Raw genomic sequence first — 24557 nt, 5'->3', positions numbered from 1 at the left:
ATAGGGAGGGCATTGGTCACATGAGAAGTTTGGCAGGGAAGTAAATAAGAATGGAGGCATGCACATGGCATCTGTCTTCCAATAGCATATGGTGCAACCTGAGCCTTCAATGGCCAGGTGGTGGAGCCTGGCGAGGAGCTCCAGGAAGGACTGTGGTGAGAAGCCAGGGCACGGAGCTGGGACAGGGCAGGAGATGGCTCTGTCAGTGACCATCAGGAGAGGGGGACCTGACTGGCCTCAGAGCTCTCCTCCTGCTGGTGGCTGGCCACGAGACACTCCTTTCTGGGGTGTCTGACCTTCTGCTCTTTGGATCCAACCAAGGCCTCTTTCAGGCTTAATATATGAAAAGGTTCCTGCAGAAACTGGGCTCTCCCTGGTATGGGGTATGGGTGTGGAGTAATGATGACTTTTTGGCTCTTACCTGCTGGGTGAGCCGGGGGAACAGCTGGCTACTGATGTTGCTGGCCTCCAGGGCCTCTGCCACTTCCATAGTCCAGTAGGTCTGGCAGCCAGCGATGGTCACCTGGCCAGGCCAGTTCAGGACCCACTGGGTCCTGGGCATCTGGGAAGATTACACAGGCTGGGCTGACCCAGGCAGCTGCTGGCCCCGACCTCGCACACTTTTTTTCCTTAAACATGGTCTATGCTTTGGCCTTTTGAACTCTGGGCTCAAGTTGTTAATTCCACCTCAAAAGCAGAGAAGCCTTAAGCTCTGGGCCCCTCTGGGGTGGGCAGAGTCATCATTTCCTAAGCAGAGACCTTGAAGCAGAGGGTTGGGAGCCCAGGATCAGAGACATACAGCCCTGGGTTCAAACTGTGGCTCTATCATCTGTGAATCACATGCCTATGGGTTCTCTGAACCCATATCTCTGAACTGACTTTGTAGGATAAGAGTTAACCTTCAGCCCCACTATTGGCTGTGGGTTTGGGAGAGGTAATGTGGCTGAAGTCTCAGCCCAGGCCTCGCATGCAGTGAGCACTTGAAACATAACAGTGACTGATTATTATTAGGAGCAAATCTTATTTTCTGGAGTGTATTTTTGGATTCCTCTCTGGGCAGACTTCAAGGACCCCCTGTGCCTGGAGATCCCTTGGCTGACTGAGAGCAGCAGAAGTCAAGGATGTAGCTTGAGGATGAGGGAGGCAGGCAGCCCAGCTGCCATGATGGAACAAAGAGCACTGAGAAAGAAGCAAATAGAAGGATGACTAGGTTGGGAGGCTATGCTGGGGTGGGAGGCGTGACTCACAGTGGGGTAGGCCTTGATGGCCCTCTCAATGATGTCTCGTATGCTGGTCTTCATGCTCTGTTCCACCTCATGCAGCCAGTCCTCCACGTTGCTGGACGGGTAGATGGAGAAGGACAACGGCACCTCCTCACCCTCCGCTGAGTACATGTGTGTGATCTCCAGGTCCTCTTGGAATAGCAGCTGTGAGCGGGTGGGCAAGAGTGGGAGTTACACTAGGTATGCCCAGAGGCTCCACCTACCACAGCCCCAGGGCTGACCTGCCTGTGTTCTTCACCTTCAGAAGAGAGCTCTGCCTTACAGGGTCCCACCTGAATGTCTGTCTGGGCTGGGACTTCCCTGATTGTGTATTCAGGCAGCATGAGTCTGCCTTGTCCCTGGCTGTGGCCCAGCCAGCCCACTTGGTGAAGGAGGCTGACCCTGCCTGTGAGTCTTTGCTCAGTACATGCCTGCCCAGCCTCCCTTTTAGGCAAGAATGAGGACAAGGAGAGTTAGGAGTCCCTGGCCTCATGGGTTTCTCAACCCAGCCAGCACCTCAGTGTATTGTGAGGACAGGACTTTCCTGGATGACCTGAGTGCCAGCCCCCGACCCACCAGACCTGAGCTGGGGGTCTTTCAGGTGACCTTCCTCCCACAGGCCCCAGGTGCATCTCTCTAAGAGACAGGAGTTTTGCTTTCCGCCTCATTTCCTTCTCAAAGGACTTGGGGCTAGAGAAGGGCTGTTATCCTTGGGAAGGAGCCTCAATGCTCCTAGCCCTGAGCCCAAGACCCTGAGCCCCAGGCCCAGCCACCTACCCGGGTGATGTTCTCGAAGCACTTGCGCAGGTGGGGCTGCACAGCAGTGGGGTCCTTTGTCTGGGACAAGATCTCAAGTAGTTCATCATCTGACAGGAAATAGAATCTGCCAAGGGAACAGGGGTAAGGGAGTGGGTCAGGCACCCCTTGGGGTCCCGCTGCCCCAGTACCACTGACACTCCTGCTGCCTAGCCTGAGTGGGGTCCTTCATGCCCCAGCCTCGTGGACAGGCACTGACAGAGTGGTCATGGACCAGGGGGTGCCTACCTGGGGAAGGCGCTCCTCTTGGTCTCCAAGTACTCGCTGAGGCCCTTTTGTACTGTGTCTAGAAGCTTGTTACAATCCCGCAGGCTGTCCAGCAGCCTCTGGTCAGAGCACAAATTGATCACCTGCATGGCCCATGCCAGAGAGAAAATGGAAGTGAGCATGGTACAAATGGGAGGAAGCAAAGAGGGTTCAAAGAGCACCCACATATGCCAGAGGCTCTTGGTGGGGCCTGGGAAGGAACAGGGGCAGGAAAATGGCCCTGAGCTAAGGGTTGCATCCATTGTACCTGTCAGTCCCATAAAAAAAAGTCCATGGTCAAAAAAATGAGGGTTTAAACAAAGCCAAGGTGTTCAATTTGCTGCAGGACTTATCAAGGCCTTTAAAATGGTAATGTGAACTGCAAATTTCCACAAAGAAAAATCATCAACTCTTGTGTTTCTAAGGAGGGTCTCTTACACCCAGAGAGCTCACTTTGGAACACGGGCAGAGACCAAAGCCTTGGACTTGTTCTGTAATCTTTCTTGTTCAAGGAGAGATGAGACCAGGAGGCTCCCAGCATGACTGGGGCCGTTGGTGGTCCCTGCTTCCCCATCCCATCCCTGTGTGAGCTTGCCTCCCGGTTCTCATAGGCATTCTTCATGATCTTCCTCCAGATCCGTTCCATTGTCTGGTAGCGCTTGCTCTCCACTGGCAACTGCCGGTTGATGTCCTCAGAGGTGAAGATGGGCTCCAAGTAGAGCCAGGACCGCTGACAGTTTAGCCACTCCTCCAGCACTTCCTGGGCAAGGCATGGACAGTTAGAGCCCAGGGTCCAAGCTGGGGGTCCTGTGTTGGGAACTGTCTCACCTGGTTTTGGGAACTGTAGCCTCCCCAACAGGCGAGAGGGCCCCAGGCCAGAGCTAAGCAAGGAGGCCTTATCTGGTGCCCCAACAAGGACCTTCAGGATGCATGCCACCTCAGTCCTGTCCCCATGACCTAGAGGTTTTCACCACACCAGAGTGCAGGGCAGAGAACTGGGCATCAGAGCCACTGTCTGTGGGGAAATTTCTAGATGGCGCTGTCATCCACAGTACTACAAGAAACAAAGAGGCTGCATGGATGGCTGCCTTCCAGAGAAACCCCAAGTCCCCCACAGGATGCCCGCACTTCTAACAGAGCCGGGAAGCCACCCTTTCCAAGGAGGGGACCACTCCCAAACCAGCAAACCCTGAAGTAACCAAGTAAAAAGCCCCAGTGCATGAAAGTCCAAACCAGCCTCCTTGCCTGGCCAGACTTTGGGGTCCATGACCCCAGAATTCTCTGAGGTATATTGGGACTTGAGTTTCAGATCTCTAAAATACTCTGAAACGTCAGTCCAAGAATCAAAGATTTCAGTCCAAGATATCTTTGAAACAGGTTACTTTTCTCCAAATCCTGCCTCAAAATTCCCCTCTCAGGATTTATCTCATGTCTTTTCCTAACAATGCAAACTCTTTCCTTCACCCACCCATTTATTCATTCATTATTTTCCTCTTGAGATACATGCTATGGTCAGCTCTTTGCTAGGCCCATGTGGACGCCAGGAGAAACAGAGAGGAACAGGATGTGGTCCCTGCCCTCAAGGAGCCCACAGTCCATGAAATGGTCATTTCTGTCTCTGAATCACCAAGGGCCTGGCATTAGTGACAGACCCTATAAGAGGTACTGACCAAGGTTGTGGTGGGAACACCTTACGGGCAGGTGTGGGAGAATCAGTGAGAGCTGCCTTGGAGATAGAAGGTAGGGATGGAACTCTAGGTGTAGGGGACAACATGAACAAAGGAGGGAGACCCAAGGATAATGCTGACCACCTCAGGAATCTCTGGATAGTCCAAGGAGTACACAAATAAGCCCTCCTCACTTAGATTCTGGCCTTCACTGGAGGTTTCTCAACAGCTTCCAGGAGGCTCCAGGGAAGGGATTGTCAGAATCACACAGGTAGGCCTGGTCCCAGGACAGTCCTCCAGGGTTTTGTAGACAGCTCCTGCCTCTGTCCCAAAAGCTCTGAAGAGGAACATTCCCCAATGCCCTTTGCACCTCAACCCATGCTAGCTCCAAATAAGACAGGGATGGGGGGCTTAGGACAGAGTGGAACACTGAGGAACCTCAAGGCCTTGTAGTGTCCAGCCCAGAAAGTTCTGAGACTGGAGGTCCTAGTTGCCCCAGGCCCAGGCAGTCCTTCAGAGCTCTTCTGGCAGCTTTCATGCCTGTCGTAGCCACAGCTCCTGACCAAATAGTGGCCCACTCCCATGTTCTGAATTGCCTTCTTTAGCAGCCGAACCTCAGAGATGGAGAGCCCCAATCTAGTCGCTCTCCTCTGAATGAGGGTCCTGTCAGAGAGCCAGGAGTGGGGCAAACCTTGGCAAAGCTCCCCACTGCTTCAAGCCCCACCCAGACACTATAAAGAGCCACTTACAAGACAGAGGGCTGTGAGGGTAGGGGAGGAATAGAATAAAGGAGGGCCCACCTGAGTCAGCTTCAACTTGCTTTCCCAGGAGTTGATGCGTTGCTCGAAGGGCTTCTTGTAGGGTGAGAAGGACATGCTCTGGGTCATGACAATATGGTCGTCAAGCAGCTGTGAGGCCTCATCTGGGCTCTTGAGAATGTAGGTGTCTGTTTCCTTGTAGGGCATCACGTTGAACAGGATGGTTGACCACTCCTTCTCCATCTTGTCCAGTGCCTGGAGTGGGGTACAAGTCAGGCTGGGTCCTAGGAAGGATCTGGCCTACATTCTCTGTGACAAGCACTGGGCAGGGAATAGCAGGATCTGCCCAGCCATGACCTTCACTTGGGCCTCTCTGGTTGACAAATTTTCCATGGACCCTCATCTGAATTCAAGGCCGACTGGCTCTCACACATGTGTTGCATGGGTACAATATGCATGAACATGCATGTTGAGAGACAGCTAAGGTGCTAGTTAGGAGTTCTTGTCCCAGTTATAGCCCTCACTGGCTATGTCACCTAACCACTCGCTGAAACTCTCTGGGCCTTAATTTACTGATCTGTTAAATGAGGATAATACTATCAGCTCCATCCTAGGAGAGGAAGTAACTTGAGAGGAACAACTGAGCAATAACTATGATGGTGGACACTGTACCAAGCTTTTCACATAATTATCAACTCAATAGAATACGCCTCAACATCTGGACCTGGTGAAGGAGCCCAGGGATGGCACCCAATACTGTCATCCTCCTATGCCATCATGCAGGGCCTGGGTGGGGCAGGGTGAGTCTGTTGGCTGCCCACCTGCTCAATGGCGTACTCCTTGCCAGCCACTTCGGCCACCTTGCTTATGCTCTCGATGTGGTCCTGTAGGTTCATCTCAAGGCAGCGGGCAAAGGTCAGGTTAGCCTTGGGCCTGACATTAATGTTGATCTCATTGGATAGCACCTCCCAGTGCCGGTTCCGCATGCCAGGGTTTCGCAGCCCCTGGATCAGGGGGATGTATGGCTTGAACTCCTCGATGCGGGCCCGAATGTCCAAGGCCACCTCCTGGCAGGCTGCCGGGCAGGGCAGGTGGGCGTGAGAAGCAGTCAGCACAGGCAGGGAAGCAGTAGATGGGCTGGCTTGGTCACCTACCTGGGATGTCCTTGAACTGCTTCACACACTTGTGCATGGTCTTAAAGGACTCAATCACATTCTTCTCCAGCTGCTCAGCATCAATGGCTGACAGGGGATCGTTCATCCAGCTCTCGGACCAGCGCAGCCAGTCTGAGGCTGTGGTCCAGAGGTCTAGGTAGGGCTGGAACTCCTTCACCATCCGGGACAGTTTGTCGTACTGCAGGGGCAGAAGAACCAGGGCTGCCTTAGGGTGCTCCCAAGTCTCTCTCCATGCTGCTCATTCTTGGGCCAGGTCCTCTTCCCCTCCTTGCTGCTGGCTCCTGTCCCTAATCCTGTCCCTGTGGATGTCCCTTCTTCCTGTCCCCTGCAGGCTCTGGGTTCTGAGTGCCGAGCAAGGCCTGCACTGACCCTCAGGCCTCTTGCCTGGTTCCAGCCAGCCTCCTTGCCCTGAGGGCCAGGTGTGTGTTATTTCCTCCCTGCAGCCTGCTTGGTCCTGCCCCTCCAAACGCCAGGCCCTGCCACCTGGCAGCTGGGTTCTGATATGGCCACAAACACCATGGCTCTTCCTCAAACTTGGGGGGTTAAGGGACGGGATGCCTGCAGGAGGCCTACGTTGGTGATGGGAAAGCCAAAGATGCGTTCGCGGTTGTTGTAGAGCATGGCTAGCTGCTGGCAGTCCTTCAGCTGCTTCTTGACCCGCCGCACCTCGTTGGCGATCTCATGCGCTCGTCCAATCTCCACATGGGTGGAGAAGCCAGCTATCACCAGCTGTGGGGCCAAGGAGCAAGGAGTCAGAGGCCTTTGCAACCCCATCCATGCCCACATACACCCAGAGAGCCTGAGTTCCCTGCGTATCAGCACCTCCCAATTCTGAGGGCACTTTCCTCTCTGGAAGTAAGCAGGTCCCTGGCCCATCACAGGCAGCTGACCACTATGTGGTAACAGCAAAATCAGAGAAAAACCCAGTGCTCTGAACACTGTGCTCATTGTCCACTGGGGCATGAAGGACACAACAGGAGAGCTGGGTCCCTTTGATACTCTGAATTCTTCTGGAGTTTGCTGCCCAGGCACTCCTCTGGCTTTTCAGTTCATTCTTTTTAGACATTGTTCATCCACCAATTCTTCCTTCAAACATTGACATAGCAACTCCTGAATACAATAAGCAAGGCCTGGCTCTGGAGAAGAGAGTGTGTGTGTGTGTGTGTGTGTGTGTGTGTGTGTGTGTGTGTGTGTGTGTGTTGGGAGCCAATCCCAGCAAAGCCTCAGCCAAGCCCTACCTGCAGCCCTTCCAGCTTCTCCTGGAAGTTGTTCTGATCCATAACCTGGATTTTATGGAACTTCTCCTCATCTTCCATGTGCTGCTGCCGCACCATCTCTATCTGTCCGAGGATCTTCAAAGGCCAGTTGTTGGCAGCCCATCTGGATGGGGCAAGGGTGGAGATTAGAAGGTATGTCACAGCTGAAATCTTGGGGTGGGAAGGCCAGGCAAGGGCACCCAGGGTGAAGGGGATAGTGGGGGATCCAGGCGGCAGCTGAAGCTAGCCAGGGTTGGAAAACTGGGAAATAGAAGGAAGGTGTGAGGCAGCCTCTCCGTGGGGTATGTGTCTGCATGGCAGGGGAGGCAGTCCCTTCCCTGGGACTGTGGTCTGGCATCTTAGGTCAACATCCAGGGAGATGCAGGTCCAATGTGGCCAGTGCAGTGACAGGGAAAGGGGGTGGGAATAGTGTCAAAGTAACAGCCTCTAGCCTGCATTTCCTTGGTGACCAACCCGGGCCACCAGGCCAGCTTCCTTTGTATCAGACCGACTCTCTTTGCCTGGCTGACATGGGATTCAGTAATTCTGCCTGCAGCTCGTCTAGAGGTGTGGACCCTGGGGAGGCCCACCCTGAGCACCACATAAAGTCGGAGTCTTGAAGTTCCTGGGCAGGGCTCCCAGGAGAGAATGTAAATCTCCCCTAACCCCTGAGGTCCTGGAGGTAACCCCAGCCTGTGAGGCAGGATGGGCAAGGGGTGTCTAGGGGCCTCAGTAAGGCAGTTCTAACCTGAGGCCATTTCCCATGAGCTGGGTGGGGACAAGCGCTCCTCCCCAGGGAATGCCCACCAGGCTGGGTTTTGCCTCCTTTGCCCAAGGATCCAAAGGGCTCCAACCATAAAAGAGGGGCCCTGCTGATGATGGCATAAAGAATGGAGACAGGGTTGGGGGCATCAGAGTCCCTAGGCCAAGAGGCTCAAATGATTTCCTTCTGCCCCACTGGCCACCTGACCCTGGCCCTGGTCCCAGACCGTGTGCATCCATGGCCTCTGGCATCTCAGCAGGGCGTTTCTGGTGTGACTACACAGCTGTGGCTACAAGGATATTTGAGAGCCACTGCAACTTGGCAACTACTCCCCTATCTCCTTCTGTCCACCACCAACCTAAGTGGGGACCAAGCTCCCACTCACTTGTCATTGAAGTCATCTGTGCTGAGGTTGTAAAGGAATTCATCCATGATTTGGTAGTCATCCATGACCTTCACAATCCGCTCCTGCAGGGACAGGTGGCGGTGAGAATGCACGTGTGCCTGGGTGGGGGGTGCTGGTGTAACTGGGCTCCCCAACGTGGTTGGGTGCTGGGGAGAGAATGCTCTCTTCTAGAGAGGGGAGGCCTGGGGTCGGGGAGAAGGCGTGGGGTGTAAGACCAGCATTGAAATAAGAGCTCCAAGGGCCATGGCCACCATTCCTCCAACCTTCAGCCCCCAACCCATGTATTTCATCATTCTGACCTCCCAGACAGCCTCTCTCTGAACCTCCACTGTGCTCTCAGGCCCACAGCTCCCCTGGGCCCCACCTGTCCTCTGTATCTACCTCATTTCTGGCCTCTTGGTTCCTGATCTCTCAGCCCCACAGTGACTGGTGTGCCACCTGACTTCTAGGGTCCTGGTCCTGGACACCAGCCCCAGCTCCCTGGCTCCCATGCATGCACCTCACCTCCAGCCCCACCAGCTTTTCAGGGATGCCCTTCATCCACTCGCGAAGCTCAGCCAGCTCCTCTATGCTGTTCGGCTTCTCATAGATCTTGCGGCTGATGCTGCGAAACTCCTCACAGATCTGGCAGTGGGAGGAGGGCTCTAGGGAGGCCAAGTGCCTCTCCTTTGCTCTCTGCAGGGCCTGCACCTCCTTCTGGATCCTCAGTGTCTACAGATAGGTAATTGCCCCTACCCCACCACATCCTGCTGCCGGTTCACTGGGGAGCTGAGACCTTGTGATGGGGCAAGGGCATCACCAAATACACTTCACATTCCCGAGCATCCTGTGTCCACACACACACACACACACACACACAGCACTCCTGAGGTCTGCAGTTGCACACCCTCAGCCCTGTGAAATGGTCCATCTCAGGACGTTCTTTATGAGGGGTTTCCAGGCCTCTCTACAAGTGTAGAGAAAGAGGCAGCAGCAACCCTTCCCTGGTACCTCTCCATATGGGACAGCTCCCTGCACACAGGCAGGGTCAAGGCAGGATTACTTCCAGATCCTTCCACCGGCCTGGGTATCTGCAGACACCCCTGACCCTGCCTGGGAACATCTTGCTTGTGGGAGTTCACCACCTATGCAAGGACACATGTGTTACTGTGGTCACTGGGGCTGGGTGGGTGGGCACTTACGTTGTCCACCTCCTTGTGCAGGTTCTTGGCCAGGATGTCCAGCATGGAAGTGGCCAAAGCCTTGCGCTTCTTGGACAGGCTCTGCTTGACATTGTCTACGTTGATGTAGAAGGGCCCAATGATGATGCTGCTGGGCAGTGAGCTGTCCAGAATCTCTTTCTCTTGTAGGTGGGTGAGTACCACCTTTCGCACCTCCTCAGCTGATGGGCAGTGCTCCTGGTAGGCCCTGTGGATGGCAGGCACATGAGGGGTAAAAGGTGGTAAGGGTATGGGTGCAAATCACACAGACAGACTCAGACACATATACGCACTTGAGGAATGTAGTGATGTCATTGTTGTTCAGCTCCAGATACTTTCTGTATTCTTTGGCATAGGCCTGCAATGGGACCATGGCCTTGTGCACGGCATTGACGATGGTGGCCCTCAGCTCCTCCACCAGGGGCTCATGAAGCCCCACTGACTCTAGCAGGGGGTTACCACTGATAAAGATGTCCTCCATGACCAGCTGTGGAATAGGGGGAGGGGAGCAGAACTGTATGAGCCATGAGGCAGGTAGGTAGAGTAGTTGAACATGTGATCCAAAGATTGAGTGGGCAGTATTGTAGCCTAGCACGGAGAGCATGGTGGGGGTGGGGGTGGGGGTGAAGATGGGGGCAGGGGTGGGGCTGTGGACCGATACAAGGCTGGAAGCCCCATGGGATCCACCAAGGGGCAGTGTCTTCCTCTGTCTGTGCCTGACTTAGCCCATTGCCAACAAAAGAAACATGGGAAAACCAGATCACTGATGGCTCTGACTGACCAGCAAGGAAGACAAGAAGGGACTGGAGTTACAGAGGCTGTTGGACCAAGGGTGTGGGCTCTGCGCAGATCTGGTAATGAAATGGGGACTTTTGACTAGAGTGTGGAGGTTGGTCTACGTCCACATCTTAGCTGAAGACAGAGGTCAGAAGCTGGGTGGGATCAAGAGGGTGGGACCTGGGTCAGACATGGCTGTGGCAGGAGTGGGCCAGTAAGCCCAACTGGCATCTCAGATCTGACACTTGGCAGCTATGTGACCTGAGGCTAAACTTCTCTGAGTCTCATGACAAAATGTGGATGTTGATGGTTCCTGATTCAGCTTATGGCAAGGATGAAATGAGCTACTCAAGAATTAAAGGGCTGAGTACTCTGCAGCCAGGTGGGAGGCTCATGATAAAGCTGAACTGTTCTAATACTCAGGGTAGCACCCTGGGGCTATGGTAGCCACTAGCAGCCAGGGCAACAGGTGTCCTGGGCTTTGAGTTGTAGGTACCTTCTCCAGCTGGGGCACTGCATGGGTGGCCAGGATGCCCTTGTCGAAGAGGTTGAGCAGAGATGTCTCGAACTGCTCTAGCGGTGTGCTGTAGTGTACCCCTGAGCTGTCCAGCACCAGGTCCACAATGAACAGGGGATTCTTCCGGGGCCTGTGGGGCAATGGCCAGGCTGATCATGGGCAGTGGCCCAGCCCCTCTGCCCTTTCTGTCATCACAATGGCTCTTGAGCTCTCCATGCACAAGACTTGCCTTCACCCTCCTCCCAGAAACCTCCAAGTTACCAGAGGGAAATATCCAGACCAGCCAAAGAGACTCTGATGTTCCTGTCACTTGCCCAGATTTCCATGGGCACCAGGGAGGGGGGCACCTCCCCGCAATGTGGTCTTGGAGTCATCGGGACAGGTTGGCTGGACCCTGGGCATTTTTGACTCCCCACTCTTCCTGGGAGCCCACTATCCTTGGCTTCAGATACCCACTAAATGACAACAACCCCCAAACCTGGATCCTAGCTGGGTCTCCCCTCTGTACTCTAGATTGCCACCCACCCACCTGGACCTCTAATGGCATCTCAAACATCCTATGGCCCCTGATTCATACCAGCTACCCCCAGGGCTTAGCCCTAGGGGTAAACCCCAGAATCAGCCTTGCCTCCTCACCTCCCCTCCTCCCCCTACACACCCCCCTGCCGCCAGGCCCCACAGCACGGCTGCCCATGCACTCACTGCCCCAGATCGGTCCCACCAAGCCTCGGCTCTGTCATCCCCTGTCTAGACAATGATAAAAGCTTTGGTATGGCTTCTCTTTCTGTCTCACTTGTCCCTACAAGTCCAGAGCATCATTTTGGAATGTAAGTCAGATCATTTCTCCCCTCTTACAGCTGCTGACCACTTTTAGAATGAACCTAGCCCCCGACCATGACCCCAGGAGGCTCTGCGTGATCTGGCCTAGTCCCTGCCGCTTCACCCAAGCCACCTGACCAGCCTTCTCTGCCTTCCCCACTCCAGCCATAGCTTCTGGCCCTTCCTTCCTTGATTGTCCAAGTTCTTTCTGCCCTCCATGCTTCTGCATGTGATGGTCCTTCCACCTGTCCCACATCTTACAGCTGGTTTCCTCTCAGTCTCAAGTTTTGGTTCAGATGTCATTTCCTACCTGACCCCCTGGCAAAGCCCTTTTCTCCCCAGGGTCTGTCACAGCCCCTGCCAAGATTGGCAATGACTGTATCTATTAATTTTCTTGCTGTCTGTCCCCGCTGTGAGAGTAAGGGCCATGCCTCTCTTGTTCCCCTAAAACCCGGCCTGGTTCGTAGCTCAAAGAATATCTCTCGAATGAGTAACCCAGTAACTGACTGAGAGAATGGTCACAGAAGAAATGAAAGCCAGGGCTGGGTGGACACTCCCAGCAACCAGGGTGGGACCCGGGCTCTCCCTGCTGTCCAGGACCTGGCAATGATGGACACCCTGGCCCTGGCCACTCTGGTACCCCCCACCCCCTGCCCCGTACCACCCTAGCCACTGGGGCCTGGTAAGGAATAGTTCTGGTGTCAACAGGTGCCTCGGCCCAGCCAGGCCCCACCTGTAGGGGCTGTTTATGAGATCTTCGCCCCAGACCATGTCATCAGTGCAGTCGATCACACTGCAGCAGGCGTCACTGATGAACTGCGAGAAGCTGGCCAGCGAGTCCTGCACCAGAAAGCGCAGTGTGTCCTGCAGCATGTACTTGATCAGCTCCATCAGCTTGCGCAGCTTTGACATGAGGTACACCTCCCAGTTGGTCTCGTAGAGGTTGTACCAGCCCTTGCTCATGTCCCGCAGGCTGCTGCGCATGGCCACCTTGAGCGTACTGATCCAGGTGTCCTTGAGGAACATCTGCACCTGGAGTGGCCACAGATGGCATCACTTGGCCACCCCGGGGAATCACTGCCCACAGCTGCCATGCTCAGGGACTTTAGGCACTAGGGTGCTTGGGCAGCTTCAGAACTCAGATGACCATAGAGGAATCTCCCCCAACTCCAACTTACTGAGAATTTCTACCAACCAACACCCTCCTGTGACCCCAGGAACCAGGGCTGTTCTGGGGGAAGAAGGGGGAAAGGGGAAACGAAGCAGGGCTTTTTTCACAGCCAAGGGAGAGAGGCACTGGGAATGAGGCAGAAAGAGACAAAGAGTGAAGCAGGGAGAGGCCAAGAGAGACACAGAATGGAGCAGAGAGAGGCAGAGAGAGGGGGAGCTTTTCTCCTAGGCCATATGGTAGCTGTGTCCCATGAGGCTGAACCCCTTCTCTCTCATACCCAAACCTCAAGTAGATACAGGGGTGCACAGGGTTCCTGCTTCTGCTTCAGAGGCCGCCAGGGTTGGGATAGAAAGTGACTGGTTCTCCTTTTCTCTCTGAGGTGAGCCACCCCTCCTTGGTGCCCACCCCAGCCTCCTGCAGGTCTGAGAAGAGGTGAGGCCTGGTTTTAAGGAGTGCAGGGGTTCACAGCCTCATCGCTGGTGCATCAACCCCAGGCATACCCGGGAGCCCCTGATCCACGCCTGCATGCCACTACTCTGAGCCCACATACCTGGGAGAAGGTCTGTGACTGGATCTGCTCAAACTCTTCTAGGCGGCTGTACTTAGAGAGGTTCGAGTGGAACAGGGACATGGTGGTCACCTTGTTGCACTCAGCCCGCACCTTGCTGAGGGCTGTGATGACCTCCGGCCGTGTGAGCAGGGACACGAAGGTGAAGTCCGCCTTCTGTTCCCGGAAAGGGTACTTGGGGACACACACCAGCCCTGTGGGGGTGGGGGCCAAGTGTCAGAAGGCCTTAGGACATACCAGGGGTCAAGACGGATCTAGAGGGACACAGCTCCTCTCCTGCCTCCTTCCTGAAAGAGACACACGTGTCCCTAGAACCTCTCTTTTCCCAAGGCCTGTCAGAGTGGCCCGAAGGGTGAGTAACTGAATTTCCTCCAGGACCCTCCAGGTCACTGACCCCTTTGAAGTGGGTGAGAACTGAAAACCCTCTCCCTGTCCTCTCCTGCCCACTCTGCACACAACCCCTGATGCCCATCTGGGGTCCTTGCAATGTCCACTGTCCATGCCTGATCCAGGTTCCTGGGCACTTTACATATGCAGAAGCTGGGTCCAGGAAAAGAAGTTAGCATGGATTGGAGAGCTCAAAGCAAGGAGGGCTTGGGGGCACCTGGCATCCTACTCTGTGACTCAGTCTGCCAACTGTCCAATGGGGCCACAGCAATGCCAACCTACTCTTACTATTGGAGTAAGAAAGGGACATATGTCCCTAGATTAGACAATCAGTGCCCTTTCATCCACTTCTGAATAATTGTTTTCCTAGTACACCTTTACCATGTTACTTCTGCACTATTCAGAGTACTATTTTAAAAACACCCCCAGCCCTCCAGGCAGTTAGGAAGAGGAGGGGGATGAATGCTGAGGACAGGATAGGTGCCAGTGAGCGTTGGGTTTATAGAGATCCTAGAGGGAGGGGTAGGAGGGGCTCTGGCCGGGTGGATGGCCCTAGGACCACTTTTGCCCAACACCTCACCTTGTTTGGGGACCTTCTCCTCCTCCTTCTTAGGCAGAGTCACGTAGGAGAATGTGTCAGGCTTGGAGGAGACAATATGGTCAAAGTTGATCTTGTTCATGCTGCGTTCGTAGTCTAGGTTCGCTTCTCTGGAAAGATTGCTGAGGTGCTCCAGAACCCTGTCCATGGGTACCAGGGAGAGGGGAGTCAGAGGGCTCCACACACCCTTTACTCCCATCTGGAACTGGGCCACTGACCCCCATCACCCTTGTCAGTTCCCTCTTTCATCCTACACCCCGCCTCTCCCCCCGCCCATATCAAACCCTGACTCTGCCTATTTTGCTTCTTACTTCTCAATATCATCCAGTACAGGCCACCTTTCCTGCCTAGCTGACTCATTCCCACTCCTGCCTCTTCCAATCCACTCCCTACAAAACTCAAATCTTACCACATTACATAAAATCCATCTGTAGGTCCGTTGGATCCTAGAGTAAGGCCAGACCTCTTTCTGGAACCCAAGAGGTCCTCCTAGCCAGCTCTGTCCCCACTTCCTCTCAGGACACTTTCTCTGTTCCTGCCCAGTCCAGCCACAGACAGCCCCCTAAATTCCTAGAGACACCAAGCTCTCATGCACCTCAGAGCCTCTGCACACATTGTTCCCTCTGGCAGCCAAACCTGGTCGACCCAGCCCCAGCTCTGCCTGACCAGCCTTCCTTTTCTCTTGGGGTTTCTGTCCTGAACGTATCTGTCCTCTCTGGATGATGGCAGACCCAATATATGATCCCAAAGTGCTTTCCCTATCTTGACACTCCCGATTCCCTCTGGTCAGTGAGCACAGGGTGAGGGACAGTGTGTGCATGGGGCTATGTCCAGCTCATGGTCATATCTGCAGAGCCTTGAACAGGGCCTGGCTTTCTAAGGGTTCCTAGTGCATAGCTGTTGAATGCACACATAAAAAAATGAATCAAAGCATGCATATGGCTCAGAGCCCCGTGAGACACGCAGTGAAGGCTCTGGTGGGAGGTGGGCCATGCTATGCAGGAGCCCTCCTCTTGTCCAGGGACATCCTTCATCCAGTCCCTGGCCTGTAGCTCTCTTTCCATGCTTCTCTGCTTCCCAGCCCAGCAGGCTCAGCTCAAGTGCTTCTTCTCCAATGATCAATAACTGATGCAAACACATAAAATCAAGCCCCCTTGTCTTGTCTTCTTCAGGATAAATTCTGTGGTGTCATCCATTCTCCAGAATTCCCTATGGAATCAGAGGCTAGACTTCTAAATCCACATCTTTGCTTAGCTGCTTCCTCTACCATATCCTGCCTCCTCTCTCTTACAGATTTCTCCTGAGATGACTTCATCAATAAATCAATCACCTATACAAGAATCCCCAAATCATACTTTGCTTCTAGGGAATTTGACCTATGGCAGGACTTATGCACCCTGGACCTGTGCTTCTGAAACCGCTGCTGCCACCTTGCCTGAGGATGAAGCCAGCATGTACTGGAGACACGCTGAGCCCCAGCATACCAATCCTGAAGCCATTCTGCATCAGATTTATTGTTGCACATAAAGCAGCACATATTTCCCTGATGTCTAAGCCAATCTGAACCCAGCATTTTAGTTATGTGCAGCTGAAAGTGTTCTAAATAATCTAAAACTCAAGAAATGGAACTCTGGGCAACCAAGGTAATAGTGGCTACATCAACTCAATTCTCCTAGCACACTCTCAAAAATACATACATACATACATACACATATACATACATACAAGTACAAATAAACCTTTAGCATAACTAGAATAGAAAGAATGCTCAAACTTTATATTATCTTTAGAAAAAAGAAACATCAATCCCTAGTGAGCTAGTTAGTGCTCACATTCCTGCTGCAAGCCTTCATGAAGAACAAGGGCAGACTGAGAAAAACTGTGCAAAGAGGAAAGAGTGGTAGCCTTAAGACTGATCTAAAGTCCTGCTAGAAACAGCAAGTCCATCCCACCTGCAGAAATACTGAACAAGAGTCCTGACAAATCAGAGCGCTGACTACAAGGAAAAAACTAATGTGCATGCAGTCAAGATAGTTTCTTTGAAAGGCACGACTTATGAGGGAAAGGGTAACAGGAACGAGGAGTCATTTAGAGATTAGAAAGTGAATGGAAAAGAACTAAAAGTGAAAATTAGAGTCCTAAAATGTAAGAGAAAACAAAAAACTTGGAGGGCACAATTCTTCTTGCAAACACACATCACACACAGCCATCCAATGAAAAAGGAAAACTAGTGTGCTACACTAACAGAGGAGGTCACCCTGTGAACTAGGAATCTTGTAAAAAAAATAATCCCAAATCCACGAAATAAATAGGTGAAAGTAAATTATATTTATATAAAACTACTATAAGAAAAAGAGAGAGAACACTTTAACTGATGAAAAGTCTCATCCTCTTCTCAAAAAGAAACAAAGACAAAACAGGAGAAAACTAACACAACACTTCAAACTGAACTAAACATCTCCAAATGAGTAATTGGGCATATGAAAAAAACCCAACTTGAATCAGAAATTCAAAAATAAAACACAGAAATGGGAAAACAGGAAGAAGAGATATTTGATTGAACTGAGAAAAGAAGTGGAAAAAAAAACAAAATTATCTTAGGAAGGAAGGATCAATTACAAAATGCCCAAGGAAGAATAGAGTCAAATAAAAAATGTAATAAAGTACATTGAAGAAAGGCAGGAATATAAGCAAGAGAATGAAAATGATAAAAAGAAAGAGCTAAAAAGGGTCAGAAAGTTGTTGAATTAGAAACTGTCAGAGAAGAAGCAAGACAGATAGACAGAAAGGTATATATATATACCTAAAATGAAATCGCTGATGAAGAAAAACAAAACCATGGAACAGAACTAATATTTAAAGCTATAATTTGGGGGAAGGGGGTATACAGTGGGCAGGCAGCTGGAGAATTGGGTGCTGCTGAGTCATCTGTCCAGATGTACTAACAAGCTTGTCAAACTAGCCCCTATCTTCCAAGTTACTTCTACACCATGGACTATCCACCCCATCTCCCCTTTGTCTCTCCAGTCTTCACAAACATATTCTTTGTTTAAAAGGTATAAGCAAAGAGCTTCCTGCTCTGGAAAAAAAAACCCTATAATTAAAAAAACTTCCAGAAATGAAAGAATATCTGAATCTCTGTATATAAAAGGCCAATTGTGTACTTGGGAAGACTGACCCAGAATGATCAACTCTAAGGCATACTCTAGTAAAAGGACTGGACTTTAAAGATTTTTTTAAAAGTCCCCAGTGATTCAAAGCAAAAACAAAACAAAACAAAACAAAACAAACAATTTACGGGGACAGGGCATTGGACTGGCATCAGACTCCTCAAAAGCAGCATACAAAGCAAGACAATGAAAGAGTAGTATTAAAAGACAAAAAACAAAAAAAAAACAAACCTCTAGGAATAAAAGTGTGAACCAAGAATTTTATATCCAGCCAGGTCATCTTTCAAGTTTTAAACATGCAAGAACTCTAGGAACGCTATACCCTTGAGTCTTTTATGAGGAATATACTAAAAGAGAAGCTTCACCCAACCACTGTTTGATGGGGTTCCAGACACATTACCCCAAAATATGGCATGTTGGCATAGTGAATATTTTAAACTGAAGGAATTTGAGAAATGGCACCTGCAGGAAGGACCCTCTGACCTTTCCCTGAAGCAGGTTCAAAGACCCTCTTTGTAAGAGGTGCTCTCCCTATACCTTGGAGGAAAAAGACATCCTTAGCTCCAAGATGGAGCAATACCAAGAGGAATCTAAAGGAATATGCCTTTCTAAGTTTCCCCCTATTTACTGCCCTTAGCTAATATCTGTTTTTCTTAGTACATTTTCCTACAGCTTTCCACTCCTCACCAAGCCTAGTATAAAAACGCTTAGGTTTAACCTCTTCAGGTCTTCATTTCCTTAAGGAGGGTCCCATGTGAAGTAAAACATATTAAATAAATCTGTAAGCTTTTCTCTTGTTAATCTGTCTTTTATTACAGAGCCCCAGCCAAGGACCTAGAAGGGTATAAGGAAAAAGGATTTTTTTCCTCCCCCACAAGATGATAGGGAAAACTTCAGGAAAAAAAAAAAAGACTAATATACTTAATATATTTAATTGTAGATTTAAGACTAAAACAAAGAGAGATGAGAGTGAAAAAATACCAAGTTATTCCTCACTGCTGTAGCTCAGTCCTGCAAAGTGAGAGACTGGTTTGATTCCGGGTCAAGGCACATGCCTGGGTTACAGGTCTGGTCCTAGGTTGGGGTACAGGCAAACAATTGTATCTCTTTCACATTGATGTTTCTTTTCCTCTTTCTCCCTCCCTTCCCCTCCCTCTAAAAATAAATAAATAAAATCTTTTCAAAAGATATCATGTTAAACTACTAAGTAGAAAAAACAACTAAAAATGGGAGGACAAAGGAATGAGGAAAGTAGAAAGAAATCAAGAATTATTGCATAGGAAACAGAATGGAGTTAGAAAATACTATTAAAAACTGACAAATCAGACCTGGCTGGTGAGGCTCAGTGGATTGTTGGCCTGCAAATCAAAGGGTCTCCAGTTCAATTCCCAGTCAGGGCACATGCCTGGGTTGCAGGTCAGGTCCCTGGTTGGGGGAGCACAAGAGGCAACTACACAGTGATGTTTCTCTCTCTCTCTCTCTCTCTCTCTCTCTCTCTCTCTCTCTCCCCCTTCCCCTCTCTCTGGAAATAAATAAAATCTTTTAAAAAACTCTAGTTTTACTAGATAACAAATCATATATTAAAAGCTTAAATAGGAAGCAGGGGATTATGAGCATTATAAAGGGAATAAGTACAAAAGAAACCACTAAAATAAAGGCACAAACCTTCCTAAGTATTAAAATAAATTTAAAAAGTAAAAGAACAGCTCTGGCTGGTGTGCCTCAGTGGACTGAATACCGGTCTGCGGACCAAAACTGGTTCAATTCCCAGTCAGGGCACATGCCAGGGCACATGCCTGGGCTGCAGCCAGATCACCAGTAGGGGGTGTGTGAGAGGCAACCAGTCGACGTTTCTCTCCCTCTTTCTCCCTCTCTTCCCCTCTCTCTAAAAGTAAATAAAAAAATTTTAAAAGTAAAAGAACAAATAAAATAAATCATGTAGAGAAACACTGCACTGTATTATAATAGTTGGATTAATTATAACATGAAATAATATGACAAAATTGAGATCAAACATATCAGCTCTATCACTTATTACAAGAAAAAGATTTTTAATTTGACTCACAAAGACCCAATACGCTGATGACAAGAGACATATTTAAAACAAAACAAAGTAATTCAGAAAGACTAAAATGGATAGCCAAAGAAATATCAGGAAGACAGAAACAATAAAAAAGCCAGGTTATAATTCTGATATCAAACAAAGTAAAATTCATGTCAAAAAGCATTAGACCTGATCAAGGATACTTTTTAATGCTACAAGTTGCAATTCATATAAATAACATACTACTTTGACTGAACAAAAGTGAGGATATAAAAGATGTAAATAACATAATAAGTAAGGTAGATTTTATCAAATATATGTATATACGAAACTTTTATATGCTAATAATAGAAATACACCTTTTCCCAAGTGCAAATGGAATATTCACAAAAACTGATTATATAGTAGGTGACAAAAAACATCAGCAAGTTTTATATAGTAGAAATATTATAAATAACACTCTCTGATCTCAATGCAATAGACTAGAAATTATTAACAAAAAATTTTAACAATGTCTAAGGAAAAAAATTAAAACCTTATATTAAACAACTGTGACTTCTGGTCAAGATGGAGGCATAGGTAAACACGCCTCACCTCCTCACACAACCACAGCAAAAATTTCAACTAGATTACAAAACAAATATCACCCAAAACTATCAGGAAATTGAGCTGTATGGAAGTCTGACACACAAGGATTTAAAGAAGCCACATCCATCCAGATGAGTAGGAGGGGCAGAGACATGCAGAAAGGTGTGGAGAGGTAGAGAGTTGCAGAGAAGCATGGTGATGCAGAATGGCGCAGAGAGGTGTGGAGATGCACAGACACTGAAGAGGTGGTCCTGCATCCATATGTGGTGGATAAAAACTGGGAGGGTTACCTCAGGAATGAAGGATCCCAGCCCCAGAGCAGACCACACAATCCAGGGTTCTAGTGCCAGGAAGATAAGTCCCCTTAACTTCTGACTGTAAAAATCAGTGGGGGTAGAGGCAGTGGAAGAAGCTGTGAGATTCTTGAGAGACTCCTCTTAAAGGGACTGTGAGGACTTAGGACTTTCACAGACTCATCTGCTCTGGGATTCAAAACCAGGGCAACAGCTGGAGGGCACCAGTAGCATACCAGGAGAAATTGAAGTAACTGCTACAGGTCAAGTGCCAGGAGACAGCTTCCCTGGGCAAAAATCCAGAGTCCAGGCAGCAGCATTGTCTTCTTGAAACCTCCTCCAAACAGAGCCACAGAGCAGTGCCACGGGTTCCCTTCTGGTGATTACCTAAGGCTGCACCCCATATAACTTACCAGTGCACTTTTCTACAATAGGTCATGCTACTAACACAGGGAGTCAAAGCAGCCCTGCCTAATACACTGGAACAAACACAGGGAGGCTGCCAGATGAGGAGATAAAGAAATATGGCACAAATGAAAGACCAGAACAAAACTCCAGGAAAAGAACTAAATGAAATGGGGATAAGCAACCTATCATATGCAGAGTTCAAAACACTGGTTATCAGGATGTTCAAGGAACTCACTGGGTAATTCAACAGCATAAAAAAAGACCTAGGCAGAAATGAAGGTTATATTAAGTGAAAAAAAGAAAATTCTACAGGGAACCAATAGTGGAGGCGATGAAGCCAAGAATCAAATCAATGATTTGGAACATAAGGAAGAAAGAAGCATTCAACCAGAACAGTAAGAAGAAAGAAGAATTCAAAAACATGAGCATAGTATAAGGAGCTTCTGGGACATCTCCAAACATACCATCATCTGAATCAAATGGATGCCAGAAGGAGAAAAGAAAGAGCAAGATATTGAAAACTTATTTGAAAAAATAATGAAAGAAAATTTCCCTAATTTGGTGAAGGAAATTGACACAGAAGTCCAGGAAGCACAGAATCCCAAATAAGTTGGACACAAAGAGGAACACACCAAGACACATCATAATTAAAATGCCAAAGTTTAAAGATAAAGAGAGAATCTTAAAAGCAGAAAGAGAAAAGAAGTTAGTTACCTACAGAGGAGTCCCATAAGACTAAAAAGTACTTACGGGCAAGAAGTATTCAAAGTGAAGAAAAGCAAGGGCCTAAAACCTAGATTACTCTATCCAGCAAAGCTATAATTTAGAATGGAAAGGCAGATAAAGTGCTTCCCAGACAAGGTAAAACTGAAGTTGTTCATCATCGCCAAGCCATTATTGCAAGAAATGTTGAAGGGAACTATATAAGATCAAAATTATGAACATTAAAATGGCAACAAATGCACAACTATCAACAACTAAATCTAAAAACCAAAAGAAGCAAATGAGCAGAACAGGAACAGATTCATAGATATGGAGAGTATTTGGGGGGTTATCAGCTGGGTGGGGGAAGGGAGAGAATGAGGGAAATGGTGCAGGGATTAAGGAGCATAATTTGTAGGTACAAAATAGACAGGGGGATGTTAAGAATAGTATGGGAAGTGGAGAAGCCAAAGAACTTATATGCACAATCCATGGACATGAACGAAGCATGGGGGAACGCTGGAGGGAGTGGGGGCACTGGGTAGAGGGAGGCAAAGGGGGAAAATTGGGACAACTATAATAGCATAATCAATAAAATATTTTTTTATTTTTTATTTTTAAAAAATCCATACAGACCAAAAAGAAGAACAACTCTTTAATAAAATGAGAAATAAAAATTAAATTGTTGGAATAAAAAAATAAAATCCTACATATCAGAATTTATGGACTATTTTTAAAGCAGTTATCAGAGGAAAGTTGTAGTTTTAAACACATTTATCAGTAAGAATGTAAATAAGTGAATTACATTTGTGGCATGTGCACATGTACACACACAATCAAAATAACAAGACATAAACCAAAGAAGGCATAAGAAAAAAAAATAAAAGTAGAAATTAATGAGGTAGATGTAAGAGACACTACATCAAGTTAATAATGCCTTTTATTACAAAAATTCTGTATTTTTTAAATTAACAAGCCAAACAGATCACTAAATAACTTAATAAAGAGAAAAGAGGAAGAGATTATAACTCTACAAAATGAGAAGTGAAAAGGGGAAGTCAATATTGAAACAAGAAAATTTTAAAATCATATTGTAAAATTCTATGCAAATATACTAAAAACCCCCTAGATAACATGGATAATTATCTAGAGAAACAAAGTATACTGAAATTGAGTCATTAGAAATAAGAATGCTTAAAGTGACCAATGGTTTCACAATGGAATTACAAAGTAGCCCCAATATAACATAATTGTTTCAGACTATTATAAATGAAAGGGAGTATCATAATTATTTATGTAAAGCAAGTATAACTTTACTTCAAACCTGATGAAAACAGTATAAAAAATTCTAAACAGCAGATTAACAAACAGAATTTAATACCACATTCAATATGATGCCTTAAAAAAATGCAAAGTTGTTTCACTATCAGGAAATCAATTCATGTACCATTTTAATAGCTCTAAGGAGAAAAATCACATGATTATCTCATAGTCCTTAAAATGCCTGTGACAAGAACACTTAAGAAAGTAGAAGTCAGTGGGTATGTTATTAAGTAAATAAAGGCCTAAAGCTAGTACTTTCTTAAGGCGGAAACACTAGAGATATTTCCACTAATGCTGAGAACAGGGCACAGACACCTACCATCTCCACAATTATTCAAAATTGTACTGGAGGTATTAGAAAATGTAACTAGACAAAGAACACAATTAGAAGAATAAGAATTGGAAAATAATAAATAAAACTATTTCTATTTACAGATAACATGTACTTAGAAGGCCCTAGAGAATCAATGATAAAACAAAATCAAACATTTAATGACTTCTGTGAGGTAACAGGATATAAAATTAGCATACTGATATCAATAGATATAATAATAGAGGAAATCCCATTTAAAATAGTCAAAAAGAAGATAAAATGCTTAATATTAAATATGCAAAACCTATATGAAAAAAACTTTAAAGCATTCCTAAAAGATAGAGAAGTAGACTTGAAAAAGTGGAAAAACATTCCTTGTTTTTGGATAGGACAATTCAAGATACTAAAGATGTCAGATATACCTAAGGTAATTTTAAAATACAGTGCAATCCCAATAAAAATACCAAGTGCTTTAAAAATAGAGCTAGACAAGTTGATACTAAATCTCATATGCAAAATGAACATGCAAATCCCTATCAAAATCCCAGCAATGTTTTTACAGAAATAGAAAAACCCATCCTAAAATTAAAGGGATCCCAAATACCCAAAACAATCTTGAAAAAGAACAAAGTTGGAGATCTCACATTTCGTGATTTCAAAACCTACTGAAAAGCCACAGTAATCAATTCTGACCCAACACAAATGGATCCCAGTTTTTCACCTACACAGCCAAGACTGAGTGATTTGAGGGCAAGTTTGTGGTCTTTGGCAAGGTGAATGAGGGAGTGAATAGTATAGAAACCATAGACTGCTTTGGGTGCAGGAATGGCAAGACAGTAAGAAGCTCATCTTTGCTGAGTGTGGACAACTCCAACAAATTAACCACCAGAGCATTTCTTCTCCTATCTGCTTATAATAGCCTACAATAATGGGTTGGTCTAAAGTCCATTATGTTTTTTCCATAAAATAATAGAGACATTTTTCATTTTCACCAATAATTTTATTGATTTGGATATTTTGAGTATGTTGGCTATCTCCCATTACTGGCTTCTAGTGGGTAGAGGCCAGGGATGCTGCTAAACATCTTCCAATGCATAAGATGGCCACACAGAAAAGAATTATTTGGCCAAAATGTCAACAGTACCAAGAAACTTCACAAACCACTTTTGACATTTTCAATCAGTTATAACACCTTCTCCATACACTGCATAAATCTTTTTTTATGTGCTTCAGTTACATTTTTACCTTTCTTGAAATAATGAAGCATAATACACTGAAAATGCTGCATATTTTCTTCCATCTTCAATATTAAAATGGCTGCACAAAAATTC

General features: G+C 47.7%; 1 protein-coding gene across 1 annotated transcript in view; it reads right to left on the bottom strand.

Annotated features, from left to right (window-relative positions):
- The window catches only part of DNAH1 (dynein axonemal heavy chain 1), a 79091-nt gene that overhangs the window by 36839 nt on the left and 17695 nt on the right, over positions 1-24557 (bottom strand). The window contains exons 8-25 of the mRNA XM_054595605.1: positions 14368-14525; positions 13383-13594; positions 12395-12693; positions 10822-10972; positions 9842-10035; positions 9531-9756; positions 8854-8973; positions 8329-8411; positions 7163-7304; positions 6498-6653; positions 5904-6102; positions 5571-5824; positions 4792-5004; positions 2920-3084; positions 2307-2428; positions 2040-2145; positions 1248-1427; positions 422-562 (exon numbers count right to left, since the gene is read on the bottom strand). Of these exons, the coding sequence (XP_054451580.1) occupies positions 422-562; positions 1248-1427; positions 2040-2145; positions 2307-2428; positions 2920-3084; positions 4792-5004; positions 5571-5824; positions 5904-6102; positions 6498-6653; positions 7163-7304; positions 8329-8411; positions 8854-8973; positions 9531-9756; positions 9842-10035; positions 10822-10972; positions 12395-12693; positions 13383-13594; positions 14368-14525 (3121 nt within the window). The remainder of the gene's footprint in view (positions 1-421; positions 563-1247; positions 1428-2039; positions 2146-2306; positions 2429-2919; positions 3085-4791; positions 5005-5570; positions 5825-5903; positions 6103-6497; positions 6654-7162; positions 7305-8328; positions 8412-8853; positions 8974-9530; positions 9757-9841; positions 10036-10821; positions 10973-12394; positions 12694-13382; positions 13595-14367; positions 14526-24557) is intronic.

Source organism: Pteronotus mesoamericanus, unplaced genomic scaffold (assembly GCF_021234165.1).
Source record: "Pteronotus mesoamericanus isolate MK-2021 breed Mesoamerican mustached bat unplaced genomic scaffold, CSHL_Meso_final scaffold_54, whole genome shotgun sequence".
In the NCBI taxonomy this organism is placed as follows: Eukaryota; Metazoa; Chordata; class Mammalia; order Chiroptera; family Mormoopidae; genus Pteronotus; species Pteronotus mesoamericanus.
The sequence above is the reverse complement of the archived record's forward strand: the minus strand, read 5'-3'. Positions and strand labels throughout refer to the sequence as shown.